At 41.3% G+C, this 23,357-nt stretch overlaps 1 protein-coding gene across 5 annotated transcripts in view; it reads right to left on the bottom strand.

Annotated features, from left to right (window-relative positions):
• LOC140202864 (myosin phosphatase Rho-interacting protein-like) overlaps positions 1 to 23,357 on the bottom strand; it is a 305,303-nt gene that overhangs the window by 128,366 nt on the left and 153,580 nt on the right. For 3 of the 5 annotated variants that reach the window (XM_072268356.1, XM_072268355.1, XM_072268354.1), the window contains exons 8-10: positions 15,983 to 16,124; positions 13,040 to 13,156; positions 12,617 to 12,673 (exon numbers count right to left, since the gene is read on the bottom strand). In XM_072268356.1, coding sequence (XP_072124457.1) covers positions 12,617 to 12,673; positions 13,040 to 13,156; positions 15,983 to 16,124 — 316 coding nt within the window. Of the gene's footprint in view, positions 1 to 12,616; positions 12,674 to 13,039; positions 13,157 to 15,976; positions 16,125 to 23,357 lie in introns of all 5 variants that reach the window. The other 2 variants (XM_072268357.1, XM_072268358.1) reach the window with 1 other exon arrangement.

Genomic DNA, 23,357 nt, shown 5'->3' on the forward strand with positions numbered 1-23,357 from the left:
ATGTTGTTGCTTACAACAAAGAGATTAATAGATTCATACAGCACTGAAACAGGCCTTTTTGCCCATGTGTTCATGCCAACAATATCCAGCACACACCTACACCAATCTCATTATCCCTCTCACTTCATCATCTACTTCCCACTGCCCTTCAGAACTTTCAAAGTAAATTTAAAGAGAAAGACAATGTGATGCTTAGTGTCTGTTGAGGAAAAGACATTGAATTTTGAAATCATTTGTAAATAACAAACTAGTAAATCTGTAGGAAAGAGAGAAAATAATTTGCAAAAAAAAAACTGGAAAAAAAGATTTTAAATATTTACGTACGCTCTCATAGGAAAGATATGAATGAATTACATGTTGTTCTTAGCAAGTAGAAGCACACGATAAAGAAGGGGCTGAGACGTTAAAGTTTGTTTTTATCTGTTTACACATCAGAAAATAATAACACCTAGTACTTGCATACAGAGGGTACTGCAGCAGTGAGGAACCTGTCAGAGTCATAGAGCACTGAGGCACAGAATAGACTCTACAGCTGATCCAGTCCATGCCAACCTGTTTTATTTTTGCCTAGTCCAATTTACCCACACCAGACCACAGTCCTTCATATTCCTATCATCTAAGTACCCATCCAAACTTCAAAGATTTAAAAGCTTCAAAGTACATTTATTATCGAAGTATGTATGCAGTCATCATCATCAGGTGCGATGCCCAGTTCGAGCTTTGACTGCCATGGCCCACACAATCCCATTTCAGGTCAAGTGGATCAATTCATTGGTATTCATTTCCAGTTCTCTGGCTGCTGTCTCCATCATCATTTGTCTTTGCCTTCCTTTTGCTTTCTTCCCTTCAATCTTTCCCATAATTACTGTGCATTCTAACTCTCTTTCCTAATTACATGTCCAATGAAGTTACATTGCCTTTTCATGATCTCATACATTATTTCTCTTTTTGTACTTGCTCTGTTCATGACATCCTCATTAGATATTCGTTTCGTCCATGATATTCTTTGCATCCTCCTCAAAAACCACATCTCTGCTGCTTCAATTCGTTTCCTCATGTTACTAGATATTGTCCAACATATAACATAACAGGATAAATGCAACAGTTCAGTACTCTAAGGCAGGTTGTCATGCTTAGCTTAGCGTTAATCAGTATACTCTTCTACTTAGGAAGCTGGGTGACATCAGATGGCAGGTGCAACATGGGCATCAAAAGAAGAATAGGGGATGGCAAAAGACAACTTTACGAGAATGTATGCAGTATACACCCAATATTCATCTTTCTGCAGACAGCACAAAACAAAGAAAACCCACGGAACTCGTTCAAAGAAAACAACAAACATCCAATGTGGAAAAAAAAGAATAAATCATGCAAACAGAAAAAAAAGAGTGAATAACACACAAAACATTAAACATTAAACCGAAGAGTTCTTGAAATAGTCTGGGAATGTTCCGTTCATTCGAGAGCTGTGTCATTTGCTGACTGCAGGCCACAGAGCCAGTTCACACTGATCAAAAATGCACGAAATAGCGATAAAAAAAAGTAACCAGAAACGCATATAACATTAACTGCATTGGTCGCTAGCACCTTCTCTTAAATACTGCAATTTGGACGGCATCCACCACTTAGACTGACAGCTCATTCTACCACCCACTGAGTACATACGTTCACTCTTGGATTCCTTTTAAATATTTCACCTTTCATCCTAAACATATCATTTCTCATTCTAATATCACCTAACCTCTGGGGAGAAAGTTTGCATGTCTCCTGTCGCTATCTACCTCTTCATAATTTTGCACATCTCTACCAAGTCTCTCTTCATTCTCCTATGCTCCAGGGAATAAAGCCCAAACTTATTCAAACCTTCCCTGTAACTCAGGTCCTTGACTCTTGGCAACATCGTTGGAATTTTCATTGCACTCTTTCAAGCTATTGATATCTTTCCTGTAGGTACGTAGGTGACCAGACTGCAAACAATATTCCAACTCTGGCCTCACCAACGTCTTATACAACATAACATCCTAACTCCTGTACTCAATACTTTGATTTATGAATGCCAATGTGCCAAAAGCTCTATTTACCTCTTTCACCATTTTCAGGATATTACGTATCTGTATTCTCAGATCCCTTTGTTCTACCACACTTCTAAGTCCCCTGCCTTTCTCTATGCAATTCCTACACAGGCTTGTCCTTTCAAAGTGAAACACCTCACACTGGTCGGCATTAAATTCCACCTACCATTTTCTAACCCATTTACCATCCGGTCCAGATCCTGCTGCAAGCTTTGATAGCATTCCTTGCTGCCGACTATACTACCAATCTTGCGTCATCCACAGGTTTGCTGATCCAGTTTACAAAATTATCAAACAGATTTTTGATATAGATGACAAACAACCATCCCTATGGCATACCACTAGACACAGGCCTCCAGTCAGAAAGGCAATCATCAATTACCACTTTCTAGCTTCTCGCACGATGCCAATGTTGAAATCCTGAATGCCAAGTGGCTGTACTTTTTTGACCAATATCCCATGCAGAACACAGAACAGTACCACACAGTACAAGCCCTTCGACTCGCAATGTTGTTTTAATTAATCCGACCTTTCCTTCCAACATAGTCCTCCATTGTTCTATCATGCATGAGTTTCTTGAATGCCACTATTTCCCTCTACCACCACCCTTGGCAGAGCGTTCCACTCACTCGCCACTGTATAAATAAGTCGCCTCTGACATTCTCTGCTTTCCTCCAGTCACGTTTAAATTATACCCCATGGTATTAGCCATTACCGTCCTATGAAAAAGTCTGGATGTTCAATCTATGCCTCTAATCATTTTGTACAACTCTATCATCAGCTCTCAGCCTCAAGACAGCAAGCACCTCCTCCTCTGTAAGCTGTATATACTCCATGATCTCACTTCTGTTTTGCCTTAGTTTTATAGACTATGTGATCATCTCCTAAGTAATTACAGGTGCAAAGTTCCATTTAATGTCTCCCCTTTCTCTCTTGGCTCCATATGTGCAGTGGTGCTAGAACGTTTGTGAACCCTGAAGAATTTTCTCTATTTCTGCATAAGACCATAAGACAAAGCAGCAGAAGTAGGCCATTCAGCCCATCGAGTCTGCTCCGCCATTTTATCATGAGCTGATCCATTTTATCCTATTTAGTCCCACTGCCCCGCCTTCTCACCATAACCTTTGATGCCCTGGCTACTCAGATACCTATCAATCTCTGCCTTAAATAGACCCAATGACTTGGCCTCCACTGCTGCCCGTGGCAACAAATTCCGTAGATTCACCACCCTCTAACTAAAAAAATTTTTCGCATTTCTGTTTTGAAAGGGCGCCCTTCAATCCTGAAGTCATGCCCTCTCGTACTAGACTCCCCCATCATGGGAAACAACTTTGCCACATCCACTCTGTCCATGCCTTTTAACATTCGAAATGTTTCTATGAGGTCTCCCCTCATTCTTCTAAACCCCAAGGAATACAGTCCAAGAGCGGACAAACGTTCCTCATAAGTTAACCTTCTCATTCCTGGAATCATTCTAGTGAATCTTCTCTGTACCCTCTCCAACGTCAGCACATCCTTTCTTAAATAAGGAGACCAAAACTGCCCACAGTACTCCAAGTGAGGTCTCACTAGCGCCTTATAGAGCCTCAACATCACATCCCTGATCCTATACTCTATTCCTCTAGAAATGAATGCCAACATTGCATTCGCCTTCTTCACTACCGACTCAACCTGGAGGTTAACTTTAAGGGAATCCTGTACGAGGACTCCCAAGTACCGTTGCATCTCAGAACTTTGAATTTTTTCCCCATTTAAATAACAGTCTGCCCGTTTATTTTTTCTGCCAAAGTGCATAACCATACACTTTCCAACATTGTACTTCATTTGCCACTTCTCTGCCCATTCTTCCAATCTATCCAAGTCTCCCTGCAGACTCTCCGTTTCCTCAGCACTACCGGCCCCTCCACCTATCTTCGTATCATCAGCAAACTTAGCCACAAAGCCAATAATCCATAATCCAAATCGTTGATGTACAATGTGAAAAGAAGCGGCCCCAACACTGATCCCTGTGGAATACCACTGGTAACCGGCAGCCAACCAGAATAGGATCCCTTTATTCCCACTCTCTGTTTCCTGCCAATCAGCCAATGCTCTATCCACGTATGTAACTTTCCTGTAATTCCATGGGCTCTTATCTTGTTAAGCAGCCTCATGTGTGGCACCTTGTCAAAGGCCTTCTGAAAATCCAAATATACAACATCCACTGCATCTCCCTTGTCTAGCCTACTGATAATTTCCTCAAAACATTGTAATAGGTTTGTCAGGCAGGATTTTCCTTTAAGGAATCCATGCTGAGTTCTGCCTATCTTGTCATATGCCTTCAGGTACTCTGTAACCTCATCCTTGACAATCAACTCCAACAACTTCCCAACCACCAACGTCAAGCTAACAGGTCTATAATTTCCTTTTTGCTTCCTTGCCCCCTTCTTAAATAGCGGAGTGACATTTGCAATCTTCCAGTTTTCCGGAACCATGCCAGAATCTATCGACTTTTGAAAGATCATCGCTAATGCCTCCGCAATCTCCACAGCTACTTCCTTCAGAACACGAGGGTGCATTCCATCTGGTCCAGGAGATTTATCGACCTTTAGCCTATTCAGCTTCCTGAGTACTTTCTCTGTCGTAATTGTGACTGCGCACACTTCTCTTCCCTGCCACCCTTCAGTGTGACCTAAAATGTGATCAGATTTTCACGCAAGTCCTGAAACTAATAAAGAGCACCCAATTAAATAAATAACACAAAAACATTATATTTGTTCATTTATTTAAGAAAAATGATCCAATATTACATGTATTTGTTGGAAAATATATGTGAACCTTTGCTTTCAGTAGCTGCTGTGACCCCTTGAACAGCAATAACTTCAATCAAACGTTTTTGGTAATTGTTGATCAGTGCTGTATATCAACTTGGAGGAACTTCAGGCCATTCCCCCCTACAAAACTGTTTCAACTCTGGGATGTTGGTGGGCTTCCTTGCATGAACTGCTTGCTTCCACAACATTTCCAAGGGATTAAGGTCAGGACTTTGACTCAGCCATTCCAAAACATAAATTTTCTTTTTAAACCATTCTGTTGTTGATGTACTTTTGTCTTTCAGATTATTGCCTTGTTGCATTATCCAACTTCTATTAAACTTTAGGTGATGGACTGCTACACTGACATTCTGCTGTAAAATGTCTTGAAACAGATTTTGAATTCATTGTTCCCTCAACGATTGCAAGCTGTCCAGGCCTTAAGGCAGCAAAGCAGCCCCAAACCATGATGCTCCTTCCCCCATTCTTCATAGTTGGGATAATGTTTTGGTATTGGTGTGCAGTGCCCTTTTCCCTCCAAACGTAGCAATGTGCACTTTTTTTTAAGATTATGAGAACACTCAGTCCTGTTTTATTGTCATTTAGAAATGCATACGTGCATTAAAGAATGATACAATGTTTGTCCGGAGTGGTATCACAGAAAACAGGACAAACCAAAGACTAACACTGACAGAACCACATAATTATAACGTATAGTTACATCAGTGCAAAGCAATACCATAACTTGATGAAGAACAAACCATGGGTACGGTAAAAAAAAGTCTCGAAGTCCCCGAGTCGATGGACTCCCGAGTTTCCAACAGCAGGCGGTAAAAGGGAGAAACTCCCTGCCATAAACCTCCAGGCACCATCAACTTGCCAATGCCTTGTAAGCAGCCGACCACAGCCGACAGAGTCCATCCATCCGAAAACTTCGAGCCTCCAACCAGCCCCTCCGATACAGCCTCCCGAGTGCCAACCTCTGCCGAGCGCCTTCAACCTAGCCCCGGCTGCTGAAACAAGCAAAGCCGAGGATTCGGGCCTCCTGCTCTGGAGATTCCGGTTACCACACAGTAGCAGTGGCAGTGAAGCGGGCATTTCAGAAGTTTCTCCAGATGCTGCTCCGCACTCTCACATCCGTCTCCATCAAATCAGAATTGGGCACGGTCCCCTACTTGACAGATTACAGATACCATTCACTGGAGAGGCCGCGCACGCTGCCGTTGCGCCGCCATCTTCTCCTCCTTCTGCCAAAAAAGTTCAACTTTTGTCTCATCTGTCCACAGATCATTGTCCCAGAAGCATAGTAGAAGATCCAGGTGGCCTTTTACAAACTTGAGATATGAAGCAATGTTTTTTTTTTGGAGAGCAGTGGTTTCCTCCATGGTGTCCTTCCACGAACACCATTCTTGTTCAGTATTTTTCTTATAGTGGACACATGAACAGAGACTTTAGCAAGTTTCTAAAGGTTTCTGCAGGTCCTTTGCTGTTACTCTTGGGTTCTTTTTCACCTCCTTCAACATTGCACATTGTGCTCTTGGTGTGATCTTCCTCCATTTGTAGACAATTTCTCTTACTCTGAACTGATGAACACTCAGGTCTTTTGTAGCCTTTTCCAGCTTCATGCATCTTTACAATTCTTCTTCTAAGGTCCTCTGAAACTTGTTTTGATTGAAGCATGGTGTGCATAAACAAATCTTTTTCAAGAAGAGCAGGCTGTGTCAGTAACCTGACTTAGTGTGTCTTTTTTATAGGGCAGGGCACCTCCACAACCCACTCATCTCATTGATTGGAACACCTGACTCCAAATACATGTCATATTGGATCATTTTTCTCAATAATATGTTGGGCACGTGGCCAAGTGGTTAAGGCGCGCGTCTAGTTATCTCAAGGTCGCTAGTTCAAGCCTCAGCTGTGGCAGTGTGTTTGTGCTCTTGAGCAAAGCACTTAACCACACATTGTTCTAGTCTGTGCGAGGAGTGGCGCCCCACACAGACTTCCAATCTGCGCCTTGTAAGGCATGAAAATGCCTGATGCAGGCCTCTCATGGTCTGAGTCGATGTTCCCTCCCTCCCCTCCCTTTTCTCAATAAATAAGTTAAAAAATATAATGTGTTTGTGTTATTTATTTAATTGGGTTCTCTTCATCTAGTTTTAGGACTTACTTGTAGATCTGATCACATTTTAAGTCATATTTATGCAAAAATAGAGAAAATTCTTCAGGGTTCACAAACTTTCTAGCACCACTATAGATGACCATGCTGTTCTTCAAAACGACCAATTTTGCTATTCTTATGCTCTTAATATATCTGTAAAAATCCTTAGGATTCTCCTTCACCTTGTCTGCTAAAGCAATTTCACGCTTTCTTTTAACTCTCTTGATTTCTCTCTTAAGAGTTCTCTCGTGTTTCTTATACTCCATAAGTACCTCAGTTGTTCCTTATTACCTATACCTGCCAAGCACTTACTTCTTCTTAACCAGGGCCTTAACATCTCTCAAAAAACCAAGGTTCCCTTGCTTTTTATTCTGACAGGAACATTTCACCTTGAAGACCTCTCATTTATCAAGCGTCACCTTGTCAGAAAAAAAAATCCCAATCTACACTTGCCAGATCTTCTGTGACGCCATTAAAATTGGCCTTTCTCAAATTTAGAATCCCAATCCGGTGACCAGAGCTACCCTTCTCCACAATTATCTTAAAACTAATGGAATTATGATGACTAGATCAAAAGTGTTCGCCTGCATACACTTCTGTCATTTGCCCTGTCTCGTTCCCTAATACGAGATCTAGTATCGAACTCTTCAATTGGGACTTCTATATATGATTAAAGAAACTTCCCTGAATACATTGGACAAACACTATCCCAACCAACCCTTTTACGGTATGGGAGTCCCAGACAAAAAGTGGAAAATTACCGTCTATCACAACTTTGTTTTTCTTGGAACTGTCTGAAATCTCTCTACAAATTTGCTCCTCTGAATCCCACTGACTACCGGGTGGTCTATAATAGAGTATCATTAGCGTGGCCATCCCTTTTTTATTTCTCAATTCCATTCATTTACTGAATCCAATTTACTATTTCAATCTGAATGCCAAGCGACTTAACGTTCTGGACCAGCCTCTTATGTGGGACATGCCATCTTTTCGTCAGTACCATCATAGAGGATGAGCTGGGAGCCTGAAGACCGATATCCAACAATTCAGGAACAGCTTATTCCCTTCAGCCATCATATTTCTGATGGTCCATAAAAACTACCTCATTATTCCTATTTTTTGCACTATTTACTTATTTTTGTACTGTAGTTTTTTTTTGGTCTTTGCACTGTACTGCTGCAGCAAAACAACATTTCACATCTTGTGTCATGGATTTCTAAGGAAACAGCATCGCCATTGAGGATGAAGTTGGCTTTGCCCAGCAAAATGGCTGTGAATGCAATTTTAGAAATTCTTTGTAGGTTTGGGGCAGTCACAAACAGCCCATGGCTGATAACAAAATTCACACCATTATGATTAATCTGCTTTATGTTTTGTGCATGAAGCTCTGGACACTGACACACAGATACAGCTAATTCAGAAAATTTATAGTCTCTGAACTGTTACATCAGAATAATTAGTGTACAAAGCTGTAAATGAGGCCTAGAACCAGAATCCGGTTTATTATTACTGACGTGTTGTAAAATTCATTTTGTAGCAGTAGTGTAGCGCAAGACACAAAAGTTACAAATAAATAAATAGTGTGAAAGATGAATAATGAGGTAGTTAGTGTTTACCAACAGTTCAGAGAATTCATGACAGCAGGAAATGTGGGTCTTCAGGCTCCTGTACCTCCTCCTCGACAGTCATTATGAGAAGAGGGCAAGTCCTGGATAGTGAGGTTCTTAATGATGGATACCACAATTGTGAGATGCTTGTCCCTATTAAGGAGTTGACTGAGTCTGCTGCACTCTGCAGTCTCTTTCAATTCTGCACATTGGAGCATCCATATTTCCGCTATAGAGTCTTTAGTGACATACCAAATCTCCTCAATATCTTAATGCAATATAGCCGTTAGCATGCCTTCTTTGTACTGTTGTGTGTTCTCCCAACTTCTACTTCCTGAAGTCCAAAATCAATTTCTTGGTCTTGCTAATGCAAGGTTCTTGTTGCAACACCATTCAACCAGCCAATTCATCTCATTCCTGTATGCCTCTCTGTCACCATCTGAGATTCTGCCAACGAAGTGGTGTCCATCGGCGAATTTATATATGCCGTTTAAACTATGCCTAGCTATACAGTCATGGGTGTAGAGACAGTAGAACACCAGGCTACACATGCATCCTTGAGGTGCGCCTGTGTTGACTGTCAGTGAGGAGGTGTTATTTCTCATCTGCACTGACTGTGGTCCCCTGATGAGGAAGTCAAGGATCCAATTGCAGACAGAGGAACAGAAGCCCAGGCTTTGAAGCTTGTTGGTTAGTACTGAGAGTATGATAGTATTGAATGCTAAACTGTAATCAATTATCTGCCTGACATATGTATTGCTGTTGTCGAGATGCTCCAAGCCAAGTGAGTTTGCAACTGCTATAGACCTGTTGTGGCAATAGGCAAATTGCAGCAGGTCCAGGTCCTTGCTTAGGTAGGAGGTAATTCTTGCCATGATCAACATCTCAAAGCGCTTCATCACAGTAGATGTGAGTGCTCACTGGCAATAGTTGTTAAAATAGCTCACCCTGCTCCTCTTGGTCACCAGAATGATTGATGCCCTTTTAAAGAGCTGATAATCTCCGACTGCAACAGTGAGAGGTTGGCACAAATTTACAGTACCCTGTCAGGTACACCAACTGAGGTCTTGCAAGGTTTCACCCTCAAGAAGGATATTCTTACGTCAGTCTCCGAGACATTGATCGATCACGTCATCGCCAGATGCTGGGGGATTTGCGCAGGTGTAAGTACATACTCCTTTTCACAGTGCACACAAAAGGCGTTAAGTGCATTGAGTGAAGTATCACTGCCATTTATGCTCTTAAATTTCGACCTATAAGGAAGTAAAGGGATGCAAAAGCTGTGTTCCAGACTGCATCTCTAATTTCACTTGGAATTGCCTTTTCACTCTCATGATGGCCTTTCTAGGCTGTACATTTGACTTCTCAGAGTCCTGAACACCACAGATCTAGTCCTCAGGAGACTGTGAATCTCTCCTGATTTAGCCAGGCCTTCCGGTTTGACTATGTTCATTATGTTCTCAAAGGCACACATGCAAGCCTTGGTGAAGTTAGTAATGTGGCATATTCAATCAGATCCAAATATGAATCCTGATTATGGTTCAGTCCATCGATTCAAAGCAATCCTCCTTCATCTCTTTTGACTCTACTTTCATGATTCTCACCACTAGTGCTGCATTCCTCATTGTCTATCTGTATGCCGGGAGCAGATATACGGCCAAGTGAGTGGACTTGTGGTTGTGGGATGGCACTACAGGCATTCTTGATGGTGGTGAAGTGTGTTGGCTCCCTCTGGTTCCAGAGGTTACACATTGGTGATTTTTTTCAAGATGGCCTGGTTGAAGTCCTCTACAATGATCAGGAAGGCATAAGAGTGGGTTGTCTCATGACTGTTGATCACAGTACTCAGCTCCTCCAGTGCCAGCCTGACAGAAGCGGAATGTACACTGCAACCAGAATGACAGCAGAGAACTCCCTCGGCAGAAAATTGGATGATACTTGACCATCAGATATTCCAGGTGAAGGGAGCAGGACTGAAGTGGAACTGCCATCTCTGTGGCACTAAGATGAGTTAATCATGAGGCAAATGCCACTGCCCCTGCCTTTGCCTGATGCCATTTTCCAGCGTATGTGCTGTAAGGTGAATCCATCATGCTGGAGAGTTGTGAAAGGAGTGCTGGGGTGAACCAAGTCTCTGCAATATAGAGTACACAACACTCGCTGATATCCTTTTGGTGCTGCAATCTTGCTCTAAGGTCTTCAGTCCCCCCCCGCCCCACCCCAAAAAGAATTTAACATTAGCGAGGAGGATGGTGGAAAGTGTAGAGGCACTTGCAACCTTTTCTGAGACAAAGGACGTGTTTCCCTGAGCCGCCAGCTGCTGCTGCACTTGCTCCCTGGATAGTCTGCAGTATCATATTTGTCAGGTATAAAGATCACTATTTTTTTTAAATGACTTGAAACATTGTTACTGCAGTGTCAGGCTGCATATTTCATCTCTAGATCAAAATGGAACACAGTCGATTCTAACTAATTAGAACACATCTGAGTCAGTACATTTCGGCCCAATTAAGCGGCTGCCCCAATAAGGTGATGGATCATGGAAATAATTTAAAAAGTATAGAAAAGACAAACTGAGTAACAAATTATATATTTAAATGAAATACAGAACAAATTAGAACACTGTCAATACTACTGCAGTACAATAAAGTTCAGGATTAATTCCTAATACTTATTGACAGAAGAATTCATCTGTATTGTGTTCTTTTGACTGTAAATCAATGAAATTAGCCCAGATACCCAGAGCAGATAATGGATTGCCTTCATACAAACACAAACAAGAGAAAATCTGCAGGTGCTGGAAATCCAAGCTACACACACAAAATGCTGGAGGAACTCAGCAGGCCTGACAGCATCTATGGAAAAGAGTATAGTTGACATCTTAAGGTCATGGCCCGAAACATCGACTATACTCTTTTCCATAAATGCTGCCTGGCCTGTTGAGTTACTCCAGCATTTTTTGTGTGTTGCCTTCATAAAATGCTGTCGATGACTGCATCCTCCAAATCTTCATTTTTCATTGTAACATTCAAGGTGACTGCCAATACCTTCAAATTCTTCGTAGTTTCTAACCTGAATTAGTGAAATCATTTCATTATCATTCCTGGCTGTTTCTCCAAGCTCGAATGCTTGAAACTGCAGTGAGCAAAACAGTTCCAATTTTCTTATTGCTTGCTTCTTGCCAACCATCAGTGACAGAAATCGCTGCTTTTTAACACAAACACATGGCAACTGATCCTATTCGAAAACTGTTCACTTGAAGCATGGTGTTGTGTCTAATGGCCACACAAATGAACGTGACTGACTCTAGTTAGAAACCGTTCGGCAACAAAATCCTGCCCAAATAATAGTGTCTCAAATTAACGAAGGGAATCCCAGCAACTTTCTTGATTAGACTTTGTTCTTTAGAGTTATCCTAAATAAGTGGCTGCCCCGATCAACCAATGGCCCAATTAAGCAGAATCCACTGTTCTTGATAGTTCCCTTGGGAGATGTATGCAAAGGTCACCCTCTCCACCTCCATTCACAGAATACTTTGTAGAGTTTTGTTTCCTCACTAAATGAGCTAAACATTTAGATTCATTAGGACTCAAAAAAGAATTACTAGCCTGATTTCTGAAACAACACAATTATCTTATCAGGGAGAATGGGTTGGGACATCAAACCTGTATTTCCCAGAGATTAAGATAAGAAAGAGGTGATTCCACTGAAATACATACACCTCTTGTTGGGACTGATGATGGTTCCTACCTGGTGAGTCTGGAACCAAACAGAGTTTTAGAACAAGGAGTTGACTATTTAGCAGTGTCATGGGAAGAAATATCTTCACTAATTAAATCATGAACTTTTGCCCATTCTCTGTCCCAAAGGGACAAAAAATGATGATGAGATGGAACAGGAAACAGATGACTTTACAGAAAACCATGACTTTACATAAATGCAGATTTGCATCAAGAGAGGAGGAAATGTATGACAATTTTAGTTTCTCACCTTGCCATCTGCAGAGAGTTTTGTCATCCAACCTTTCTTAAAATTCAGCAGGTCTGGCTAAAAATGGAAAATGGAAAATTAAAAAGAAAATGTTTTATGGCCTCAATAACAAGAAATAAAAGACAATCAGCAACTTAACCAATCAAAAATTGAAAGTAAGAGGAAACTGCGACATCCATGATTAAGATCAGGTGGCGGCTTACAGGTGAGAACCATACACCAGCCAACACGAATCATGTTAAAACAAATCTGTATTCTTTGATTGGTTACCCCTCCATTCCCACAGCCACGTTCTTCCTTCAGTTCACATTTTCTCCCCTCTTGTTCTCCGTGCTTGCCAAAACCACCACCTGATGCTTTTGCATTTTGCCCACCTTTCCCCATTTCCTAATATCCCAGTATTTTGATAGTGGATCTTGTTACCGTCACTGTCGATTCACTCGTTCTCCTGTCCAGTGACTTAGCCCTGCGAGACTGTGAAATGGGCACTGCAGAAATGTCTGGGGAAGAGCTGATCTGGTTTGATTCAGAGAGCAAATCCTGTGGTAATAATCACCAAATGAATAGAAAATTAATATACACAAAATGCCAGGAACTCAGCAAGTCAGGCAGCATCTATGGAGGGAAATAAAGAGCCAACGTTTCAGACCAGACCCTTTGTCAGGACTGGAAAGGAAGGGGAGAGAAGCCAGAATAAATGTGGGGGAGGGGAAGGAGTAAGCAGGGAGGAGGTTGAAGTTACCAAAAATGAGAGAAGTCGATGTTCATGCCTTCAGGTTGGAGGCTACCCAGACAGAATGAGGTCTTGCTCCTTCTTCCTGAGTTTGACCCCATCATAGCAGTAGAGGAAGCCATGGACAGGCATGTCAGAATGGGAATGGGAAGATGAAATGAAATGAGTAGCCACTGGGAGATCTTGCCTCTCACAACAAATGGAGTGAAGGTGCTGACAAAGCAATCTTCCACTCGGCATCGGCCTCACCAATGCAGAGAAGGCCACGTTGTGAGTACCAGATACAATAGACAATTCCTACAGACTTATATGTGAAGTATCATCTCATCTGGAAGGACTGTCTGGGGCTCTGAATGGTGCTGAGGGAGGAGGTATAGATATAGCACTTAGCACACTTGTAAGGATAAGTCTCAAGAGGAAGATCAGTTAGGAGGGATCCTGGCCAAGCTCTTTTCTTACTGCTGCCATCAGGTAGAAGGGACAAGTGCCTTAGGACCCACACTACCAAGTTCAAGAACAGTTACTACCCCTCAACCAACAGGCTCTTGAACAAAGATGATAACTACACTCATTTAAGGACTCTTTTAACTTGTTATTTCAAGCTCATTATATATTGCTACTTATTTATTATCTGCATTTGCAAAATTTGTTTACAGTTCACATATCCTGTTTACAGTTACTGTTCTATAGATTTGCTAAGTATGCCCATAGAATAAAAATCTCAGGGTTGTATATGGTGATGTATGTACTCTGATAATAAATGTTACTTTGAACTTTAAATGGACAAGGGAGTCACATAGTGATTCCTATGGAGAGCAGGGGTTGGGGGGTAAGGAGGGAAAGATGTGCTTAGTTGTAGGATCCTGTAGGAGATGGCTGAAGTTCTGGAGAATGATATGCTGGATACAGAGGCTTGTGGGGTGGAAGGTAAGGACAAGGGAAACATTATCACTATATAATGGTGGAAGAATGGGGTGAGGGGAGATGGGGAAATGGAGGAGGTATGGGTGAGGGCAAATCTAAATAAACCTCCAACTTGTAGGCAAATGTGTTATACATTTCTTTAGAGAGAGATGTTACATGAAAATTTCAGAAGAAATGTTTTATGTAGCCCCACTGGAAAGTTGAAAAGAAAATGGACTTGGGAACTCCTAAAATAACTAATAAGTGCGAAGGAAAAATCTAGGCAAAATTCAAGAGAAGGGCATTAGTATATCAAGTTATATTGATGCTATTCAGACTAATTGTGACATCAATTAATTGACAATGTAGGGTTGAAATACTTGGGTTAATTGGAGACAGTTTTACATTTGTTCAGAAATGCTTGGATTTAGCTTTGGAGAAGGGGCAGGTGTTTTGACACAGATATGTAACATTCAGAAAGCCAGGATGAACACAGTGAAATGAATAACATCATTCGGTGTGCAAAGTATTATGGATCTTAACAAATCTTGTTAAATATTTCAAAAATAATAATCAGTGGACAAAGGGTGGAGGTTAATGTTCCTCGAGTAAATTGAAAGCATTATTTGTTGAGGTACTACATTTGGAATGTATATCTTTAAAATAATCAATTGCTCCTTGAAACAATGAGTTTTACACATTAAATATGAAAAGCAAGGAAATTATTTTGCATTTGTAAGGTAAGTATTTTGTTACAAATGCGATAATGTGTGTAATTTGTTACATTCCAGCAGATAAGTCAAGGTGTTTTAAAGAAATAACAAGCAGGATAGACATAGGAGAATTGGTTGATGATGTGTATTTGGATTTTCAGAAGGCCTTTGACAAGGTGCCACACATGAGATTGCTTAACAAGCTATGAACCCATCGTATTACAAGGAAAATTCTAGCATGGATAAAGCAGTAGCTGACTGGCAGGAGGCAGAGTGGGAATAAGGGGATCTTTTTCTGGTTAGCTGCCGGTGACAAGTGGTGTTCCACAGGGTGTGTTGGGACTGATTCTTTTTACATTGTATGTCAATGATTTGGATGATGGAAGTGATGGCTTTGTTGCAAAGATTGCGGACGATACGAACATAGGTGGAGGGACAGGTAGTTCTAAGGAAGTAGAGAGAATACAGAAGGACTTAGCCAGATTAGGAGAATGGGCAAAGAAGTAGCAAATGGAATACAGTGTCAGGAAGTGTATGGTCATGCACTTGATTGAGTCTAAGACCAGAGAACGCAGCCTTTTCGAGCATTGTCTCTTTAGAACGGAGATGAGGAGGAATTTCTTTAGCCAAAGAGTGGTGAATCTGTGGAATTCACTGCTGCAGGCAGCTGTGGAGGCCAAGTCTCCATGTACATTTAAGGCAGAGGTTGATAAGATTCTTCAATGTAAGGGCATGAATGGATATGAAGAGAAGGCAGGAGATTGGGGCTGAGAGGAAAAATGGACCATCCATGATGAAATGGCCTAACTCTGCTCCTATGTATTTTGGTCTCAATAAAAGAGGATGGTGAATTTTAATACGATAATATCACACAAGGAAAGCAAGTACCAAAGAAAAATTGGCGCTTTTTCATCAATGCTGATGATTGAAGCAAAAATAGTGGAGGTCTTTACAAATCTGATTTAAATTGGTAACTCAAGGAAGATCCAGTGCATCTTTCAAGATAGTTACTCTTACTCTTTTCCTTGGATAAGATCTCTTCTCACTTCGACCCCGATGTCTTCCATTGCAAACATTAGACTCAGAAGAGGAACTGGCCTCCATTTGCTGGTCTCTCTCAATCTCCAGTGACTCAAAGAGTTCAATGACCTGTGACTTCCTAAAAGGAAGCAATGGGAACTTATCACATAACTCATCCATAAGAATTTAGACAATGAAGTACAACAGCTTTTAAGTCATTAAACGTGATTTTGGCTACAATGATATGCAGCATGTATGCAGTATTAGAAGCATTGACAAGGGAACAATACTGTATGATTTTGTCGGTGTTAGATATAATAAAAGCCCCAAGCAAGACTGGTCTCATTTGACATCTAAAGCTATTAGTTAATGCCCTGGAATATAACTTTTTGTAAACAACTGCTATTCAACTATAATGGTATTATTTTTATTTAGATCTTGCAATGATTTTCTTTCCAAAATGCAAATGATCTGCTCATCTCAGAATATCAAGGTATTGAAAGTGAAAAACAGATAAGATAAAGAATGAATAAAGAATAATATACTACATTAGAAGCACATTTTCTTTGGATATTTTGCAGTAGATATAGAAACAGTAGAGATTCCAGAATTAACAACTTGATTCAGCAGCTGCATATGAATCCAAGAGTCATTTTAATAGTTGCTTTGCCTGACTACTATACAATTCATTGACAAAATACGTAATAAAATAGCCTGCAAATCCAGTACAAATTTTACTTCCCCTTTGTCATTAAACAATCATTAGTCCTAGAATGCAATACCTCCAGTGTTAGTTGAAATTATTAAATATAAATATATGCAAGATGAACAGCATAAGACAGCATAAAACTTACTTGATTTCAGACCATGTAAAATATTACCACAGTTAAGAATAATACACTGTGTACTCAGCCAGTATAAAAACTGTGGTTACTGATTAATTGACACTGTGTTTTGACTGTAAGAAGGGTAAACTGAAAAATCTGGAAAGGGAACAAGCTACAGCATTGTGAGGTCCTGGGAGGAAAATTAGGTACATGATTATTCACTGAATCTTATGAAGCAGTTTTTCTTCTTGTGCTTGCACCTCTCTCAGACTAGATCACTTACTGCTGTTCCTATTCCACCTTTTTGTTGGTGAGCCCATTTAATTGCATTCTCATGTAATTTCACTGTAATTCTTACATTCCTTTAACTACTATTTAAAACTTTTTAACACTGGATTTGCTTCAGATGTCTTTGTAGAGCATTCATGTTCAATCCAACTATATATTTTCATGTTATCATGTTTTTCAACTTTTAAGATTTGAGATTTTCGAGGTATATTTGACAAAAATGCGCTTTTTCACTCATTATCCTTCATTGACTCGGATCCCAACACCTAACTGAAGTGTCTACATCATGTGGCCAGCATTCAATCAGATATGATATAACTGGAGATTTAAAAAAAAGGTAATGCATTTCCAAGGACCAGACTCTGTTTACAGAGCTAAATACAACAATTTCACAATTTAAGATTATGCCAGTTTGTTTAAATGGAAAGAACAGTAACTGCATTGTTGACCTGAAGGGATTACAATGAGGTATCCAATAACTTAAATTTAGAGCAGCTGCTTCTGGAACTTGTTCACCTGCACTTGTTCAGTGGGTTGATAGGAGAGCTGAGAAAGTTGCTATGATCTCCTGTAATCGTCATTAGTTATTTTTTGCACTAAAAAGCTAGCTGTTGAAATCTCCTAAGCAGTCCATGTATATATAGGCTGGTGTAATGAGACAGTTACATCTTTTTACTTGGAATGGAGTACACATAAGAAGCAAGCTTGTTAATTAGAAAAATAAATAAAGCATAAAGTCTTGATTCATGAGATCCATGAGGCTTTGAAGTATACAGATATAAGCCATTAAGACCATAAGACAAAGGAGCAGAAGTTGGCCATTCGGCCCATCGAGTCTGCTCCACCATTTTATCATGAGCTAATCCATTCTCCCATTGAGTCCCACTCCCCCGCCTTCTCACCATAACCTTTGATGCCCTGACTACTCAGATACCTATCAATCTCTGCCTTAAATAGACCCAATGACTTGGCCTCCACTGCTGCCCGTGGCAACAAATTCCATAGATTCACCACCCTCTGACTAAATAAATTTCTTCGCACTTCTGTTCCGAATGGGCACCCTTCAATCCTTAAGTCATGCCCTCTCGTACTAGACTCCCCCATCATGGGAAACAACTTTGCCACATCCACTCTGTCCATGCCTTTCAACATTCGAAATGTTTCTATGAGGTCTCCCCTCATTCTTCTAAACTCTAAGGAATACAGTCCAAGAGCGGACAAACATTCCTCATGTTAACCCTCTCATTCCCGGAATCATTCTAGTGAATCTTCTTTGTACCCTCTCCAATGTCAGCACATCCTTTCTTAAATAAGGAGACCAAAACTGCCTACAGTACTCCAAGTGAGGTCTCACCAGTGCCTTACAGAGCCTCAACATCACATCCCTGCTCCTATACTCTATTCCTCTAGGAATGAATGCCAACATTGCATTCGCCTTCTTCACCACCAACTCAACCTGGAGGTTAACCTTAAGGGTATCCTGTACGAGGACTCCCAAGTCCCACTGCATCTCAGAACTTTGAATTCTTTCCCCATTTAAATAATAGTCTGCCCGTGTATTTCTTCTACCAAAGTGCATAACCATACACTTTCCAACATTGTATTTCATTTGCCACTTCTTTGCCCATTCTTCCAATCTATCCAAGTCTCTCTGCAGACTCTCTGTTTCCTCAGCACTACCGGCCCCTCCACCTATCTTCGTATCATCAGCAAACTTAGCCACAAAGCCATCTATTCCATAATCCAAATCGTACAATGTAAAAAGGAGCGGCCCCAACACAGACCCCTGTGGAAAACCACTGGTAACCGGCAGCCAACCAGAATAGGATCCCTTTATTCCCACTCTCTGTTTCCTGCTCTATCCATGTATGTAACTTTCCCGTAATTCCATGGGCTCTTATCTTGTTAAGTAGCCTCATGTGTGGCACCTTGTCAAAGGCCTTCTGAAACTCCAAATATACAACATCCACTGCATCTCCCATGTCTAGCCTACTTGTAATTTCCTCAAAACATTGTAATAGGTTTGTCAGGCAGGATTTTCCTTTAAGGAATCCATGCTTAGTTCTGCCTATCTTGTCATATGCCTCCAGGTACTCTGTAACCTCATCCTTGACAATCGACTCCAACAACTTCCCAACCACCGATGTCAAGCTAACAGGTCTATAATTTCCTTTTTGCTTCCTTGCGCCCTTCTCAAATAGTGGAGTGACATTTGCAATCTTCCAGTCCTCCCGAACCATGTCAGAATCTATCGACTTTTGAAAGATCATCACTAATGCCTCCGCAATCTCCACAGCTACTTCCTTCAGAACACGAGGGTGCATTCCATCTGGTCCGGGAGATTTATCTACCTTTAGACTATTCAGCTTCCGGAGTACTTTCTCTGTTGTAATTGTGACCGCGCACACTTCTCTTCCCTGCCACCCTTGAGTGTCTGGTGTACTGCTGATGCCTTCCTCAGTGAAGACTGATACAAAATATTCATTCAGTTCCTCCGCCATCTCCTTATTTCCCATTACAATTTCTCCAGCACCATTTTCTATTGGTCCTATATCTACTCTCACCTGTCTTTTACTCTATACTTGAAAAAGTTTTTAGTATCCTCTTTGATATTATTTGCTAGCTTCCTTTCATAGTTAATCTTTTCCCTCTTAATGACCTTCTTAGTTTCCTTTTGTAAGCTTTTAAAAACTTCCCAATCCTCTGTCTCCCCACTGATTTTTGCTTCCTTGTATGCCCTCTCCTGTGCTTTAACTTTGGCTTTGACTTCTCTTGTCAACCACGGTTGCATCCTTTTTCCATTCGAAAACAACTTCTTTTTTGGAATATACCTGTCTTGCACCTTCCTCACTTCTCACATAAACTCCAGCCACTGCTGCTCTGCCATCTTTCCCGCCAGTGTCCCTTTCCAGTCAACTTTGACTAGTTCCTCTCTCAAGCCACTGTAATTTCCTTTACTCCACTGAAATACCGACACATCAGATTTCGGCTTCTCTTTTTCAAATTTCACAGTGAACTCAATCATGTTATGATCACTGCCTCCTAAGGGTTCCTTCACCTCAATCTCTCTAATCACCGCCCGTTCATTACACAATACCCAATCCAGTACAGCCGATCCCCTAGCAGGCTCAACAACAAGCTGTTCTAAAAAGCCATCTCGCATTCTACAAATTCTCTCTCAAGATCCAGTGCCGACCTGATTTTCCCAATCCACTTGCATGTTAAAATCCCCCACAATTATCATAACACTGCCCTTCTGACAAGCCTTTTCTATTTCCTGTTGTAATTTGTAGTCCACATCACTGCAGCTGTTTGGAGGCCTATAAATAACTGCCATCAGGGTCCTTTTACCCCTGCGATTTCTTAGCTCAACCATAAAGATTGTTCACCTTCCGATCCTATGGCACCTCTTTCTAATGATTTAATATCATTTCTTACCAATAAAGCCACGCCTCCCTCTCTGCCTACCTTCCTATCCTTCCGATACACCGTGTATCCTTGGACGTTCAGCTCCCAGAGACATGCATCCTTTAGCCGGGTCTCAGTGATGGCCACAATATCATACCTGCCAATCTGTAGCTGTACAACAAGATCATCCACCTTATTCCTTATGCTGCGTGCATTTAAGTATAACACCTTAAGACCAGTATTTGGTACTTTTTGCTTTGATTTCACTGCAACTTTATTGCACTGCAACTCATCCCAATGACTACAAATTTGCCCCATCACCTGCCTGTCTTTCCTGACATCTTTACTGCTTACAATCTTAGATTTATTTCTGTTTTCCCCTTCCTCTATCATTCCGGTTCCCATCCCCCTGCCAAATTAGTTTAAACCTTCCCTAACAGGTCTATTAAACTTTCCCGCCAGGATATTGGTCCCCTTCGGGTTCAGGTGTAACCTGTCCATTTTGAACAGGTCATACTTCCCCCAGAAGAGATCCCAATTATCCAAGAATCTGAAGCCCTGCCCCCTGCACCAGTCTCTCAGCCACGCATTCATCTGCCTGATCCGACTATTCTTGCCCTCGCTAGCACATGGCACAGGTAGCAATCCCGAGATTACTACCCTGGAGGTCCTGCTTCTCAGCTTCCTTCCTAACTCCCAGAAATCTCTCTTCAGGACCTCCTCCCTTGTCCTATCGATGTCATTGGTACCAACATGTACAAGACAACTGGCTGCTCACCCTCCCCCTTCAGAATATTCTGGACCCGATCCGAGACATCCCGTACCCTGGCACCTGGGAGGCAACACACCATGCGGGTATCTCTATCAGGCTCACAGAATCTCCTGTCCGTTCCCCTGACTATGGAATCCCCTATGACTACCGCATTCCTCTTCTCCCTCCTTACCTTCTGCACAACAGCGTCAGGCTCAGTGCCAGAGACCCGGTCACCGTGGGCATCCCCTGTCAGGTCATCCCCCTCAACAGCATCCAGAACAAGATATTTGTTGCTGAGGGGGACAGCCACAGGTGTGCTCTCCACTATCCGGGCATTTCTCTTCCCTCTCTTGACAGTGACCCAGTTTTCTGACTCCTGTAGCCTGGGGATGACTACCTCCCTGTAGCTCCTGTCTATCACCTCTTCACTTTCCCTGATAAGCAGTTAAGCCAATATGATAACTTGTTATTGCTTTCAAGGATGAGCAAACCCATTTTGTTTGGCAAAGTAAAGTCTTGAATGATGAGATTTTCAGAAACAAGTGAGGCTAGTTCAGTAGAAACATAAAATACTCCCTTTATATCTGTCATTAAGAATACTCCATTTATATCTGTAATTGAGAATTGTAGCTGACTGGTATGTGTAGATGAGAAAAGATCCACTGGCTTTCTTGATTATATAAGTGTGAACAGTGAGCTAACGCATCAGACTTCTGTTCTCGGACTGGATCACAATTAGTGCCAAGGACACCTAAGAGTCTCCAGGCCAGTCATGGTAAATCAGAGTCATCAACGAGCTGAAGTGTGTGAGACTTGCTACTGTATTAATTATTCTGTACTCTGTTTTAGACTTGTTGTGTAAATCCTTGGCATCACTTAGTAGAAGGCCATTGGGTTTATTCTTTTATCAATTATTTTACATTTTGGTTTAGACTTTGTGTTTTATATATATCTTCATTTCTTTTTCCATATCACTTATTAGATTCTGATAAAATACCCTGCAGCAACTTTGGAGTGTTCCTTCTCCCTCATTGATCCAAATCCTTGAAGCCTGTTTATGTAGGCTGACCTCCTGGCAAGAGCATAACAGTGTACTAATCTTAACTGGCAGTGAAACAAAAGCAAGTCAAATCATTTATTGTAAAATGAAGTTTTGATTTTTTTGACAAGAAGCAGGCAGAATCATTCTTCTAGAATCTGCAACCAAATGGATGCGTGGCAGAGGGCGGGTGACAATGCTGGACACACAGCTAAGAGCAAATTATCGGCAACACCTGCAAAAGAGCACTGGACAATCAGAAATGGATCAGAAAACGGGAAAACATCAGTAAATCATTAACTGTCTCCACTGGAGGTAATTCAAATATCACCTGTGCATGCCAGTCTATGGTAAATGTTCCTTTAATATTAAACCAAAAGGACTTAAATAGTAACCAGTTAAATGCAGGCCATAACTAGACTATATGTGCTGTTATCAAGCAGGAAATGCTGACATCCTTTTCACTTCCAGACAACATTTTCCCATTCCTCCACTTGTTCTCTCTCCATTTTACATTCATGCCTTTCATCAGATTTTCCATTTGTTCATCTTTCCACCTGCCCTGCCCATGTGTACCTCCCACCTTCATCCATATCAATCTCTTCTTTTTCTTTTACTTATTTTCCACTTCTCACTGTTTTGTTTATTTTTGTCCTGGTCCTTTCTGATATTGAATGAAACATATTAGGAATTTATCCTTGATTACCCACCCCAAGCATTTAAAACAGCAGCAGTTGTAAGATCTACTGTAGGAAGGATCTGACTGAGACAGCCCCTCTCACCACCAGCCTACTGATTCGTCAGTGAAATGATGGAAAGTATCACCAATAACACTATTAATCAGCAGCCATCTCCAAAAACCTGCCAAAATCGGCGGGAGGAGAAGATGGCAGCGCGCTGCACGTGCGCAGCTCTCCGGTGAAAAATGATGTCGTATCTGTTAAATAGGGGCCGTGGACAATTCTGATTTGATGGAGAATGGATGTGAAAGCACAGAGGAACATCTGGAGAAATTTCTGAAACGCCCGTCCGCTGCTGTCGTTACTGTGTGGTCGG

This window comes from Mobula birostris, chromosome 9 (assembly GCF_030028105.1).
Source record: "Mobula birostris isolate sMobBir1 chromosome 9, sMobBir1.hap1, whole genome shotgun sequence".
NCBI lineage: Eukaryota > Metazoa > Chordata > Chondrichthyes > Myliobatiformes > Myliobatidae > Mobula > Mobula birostris.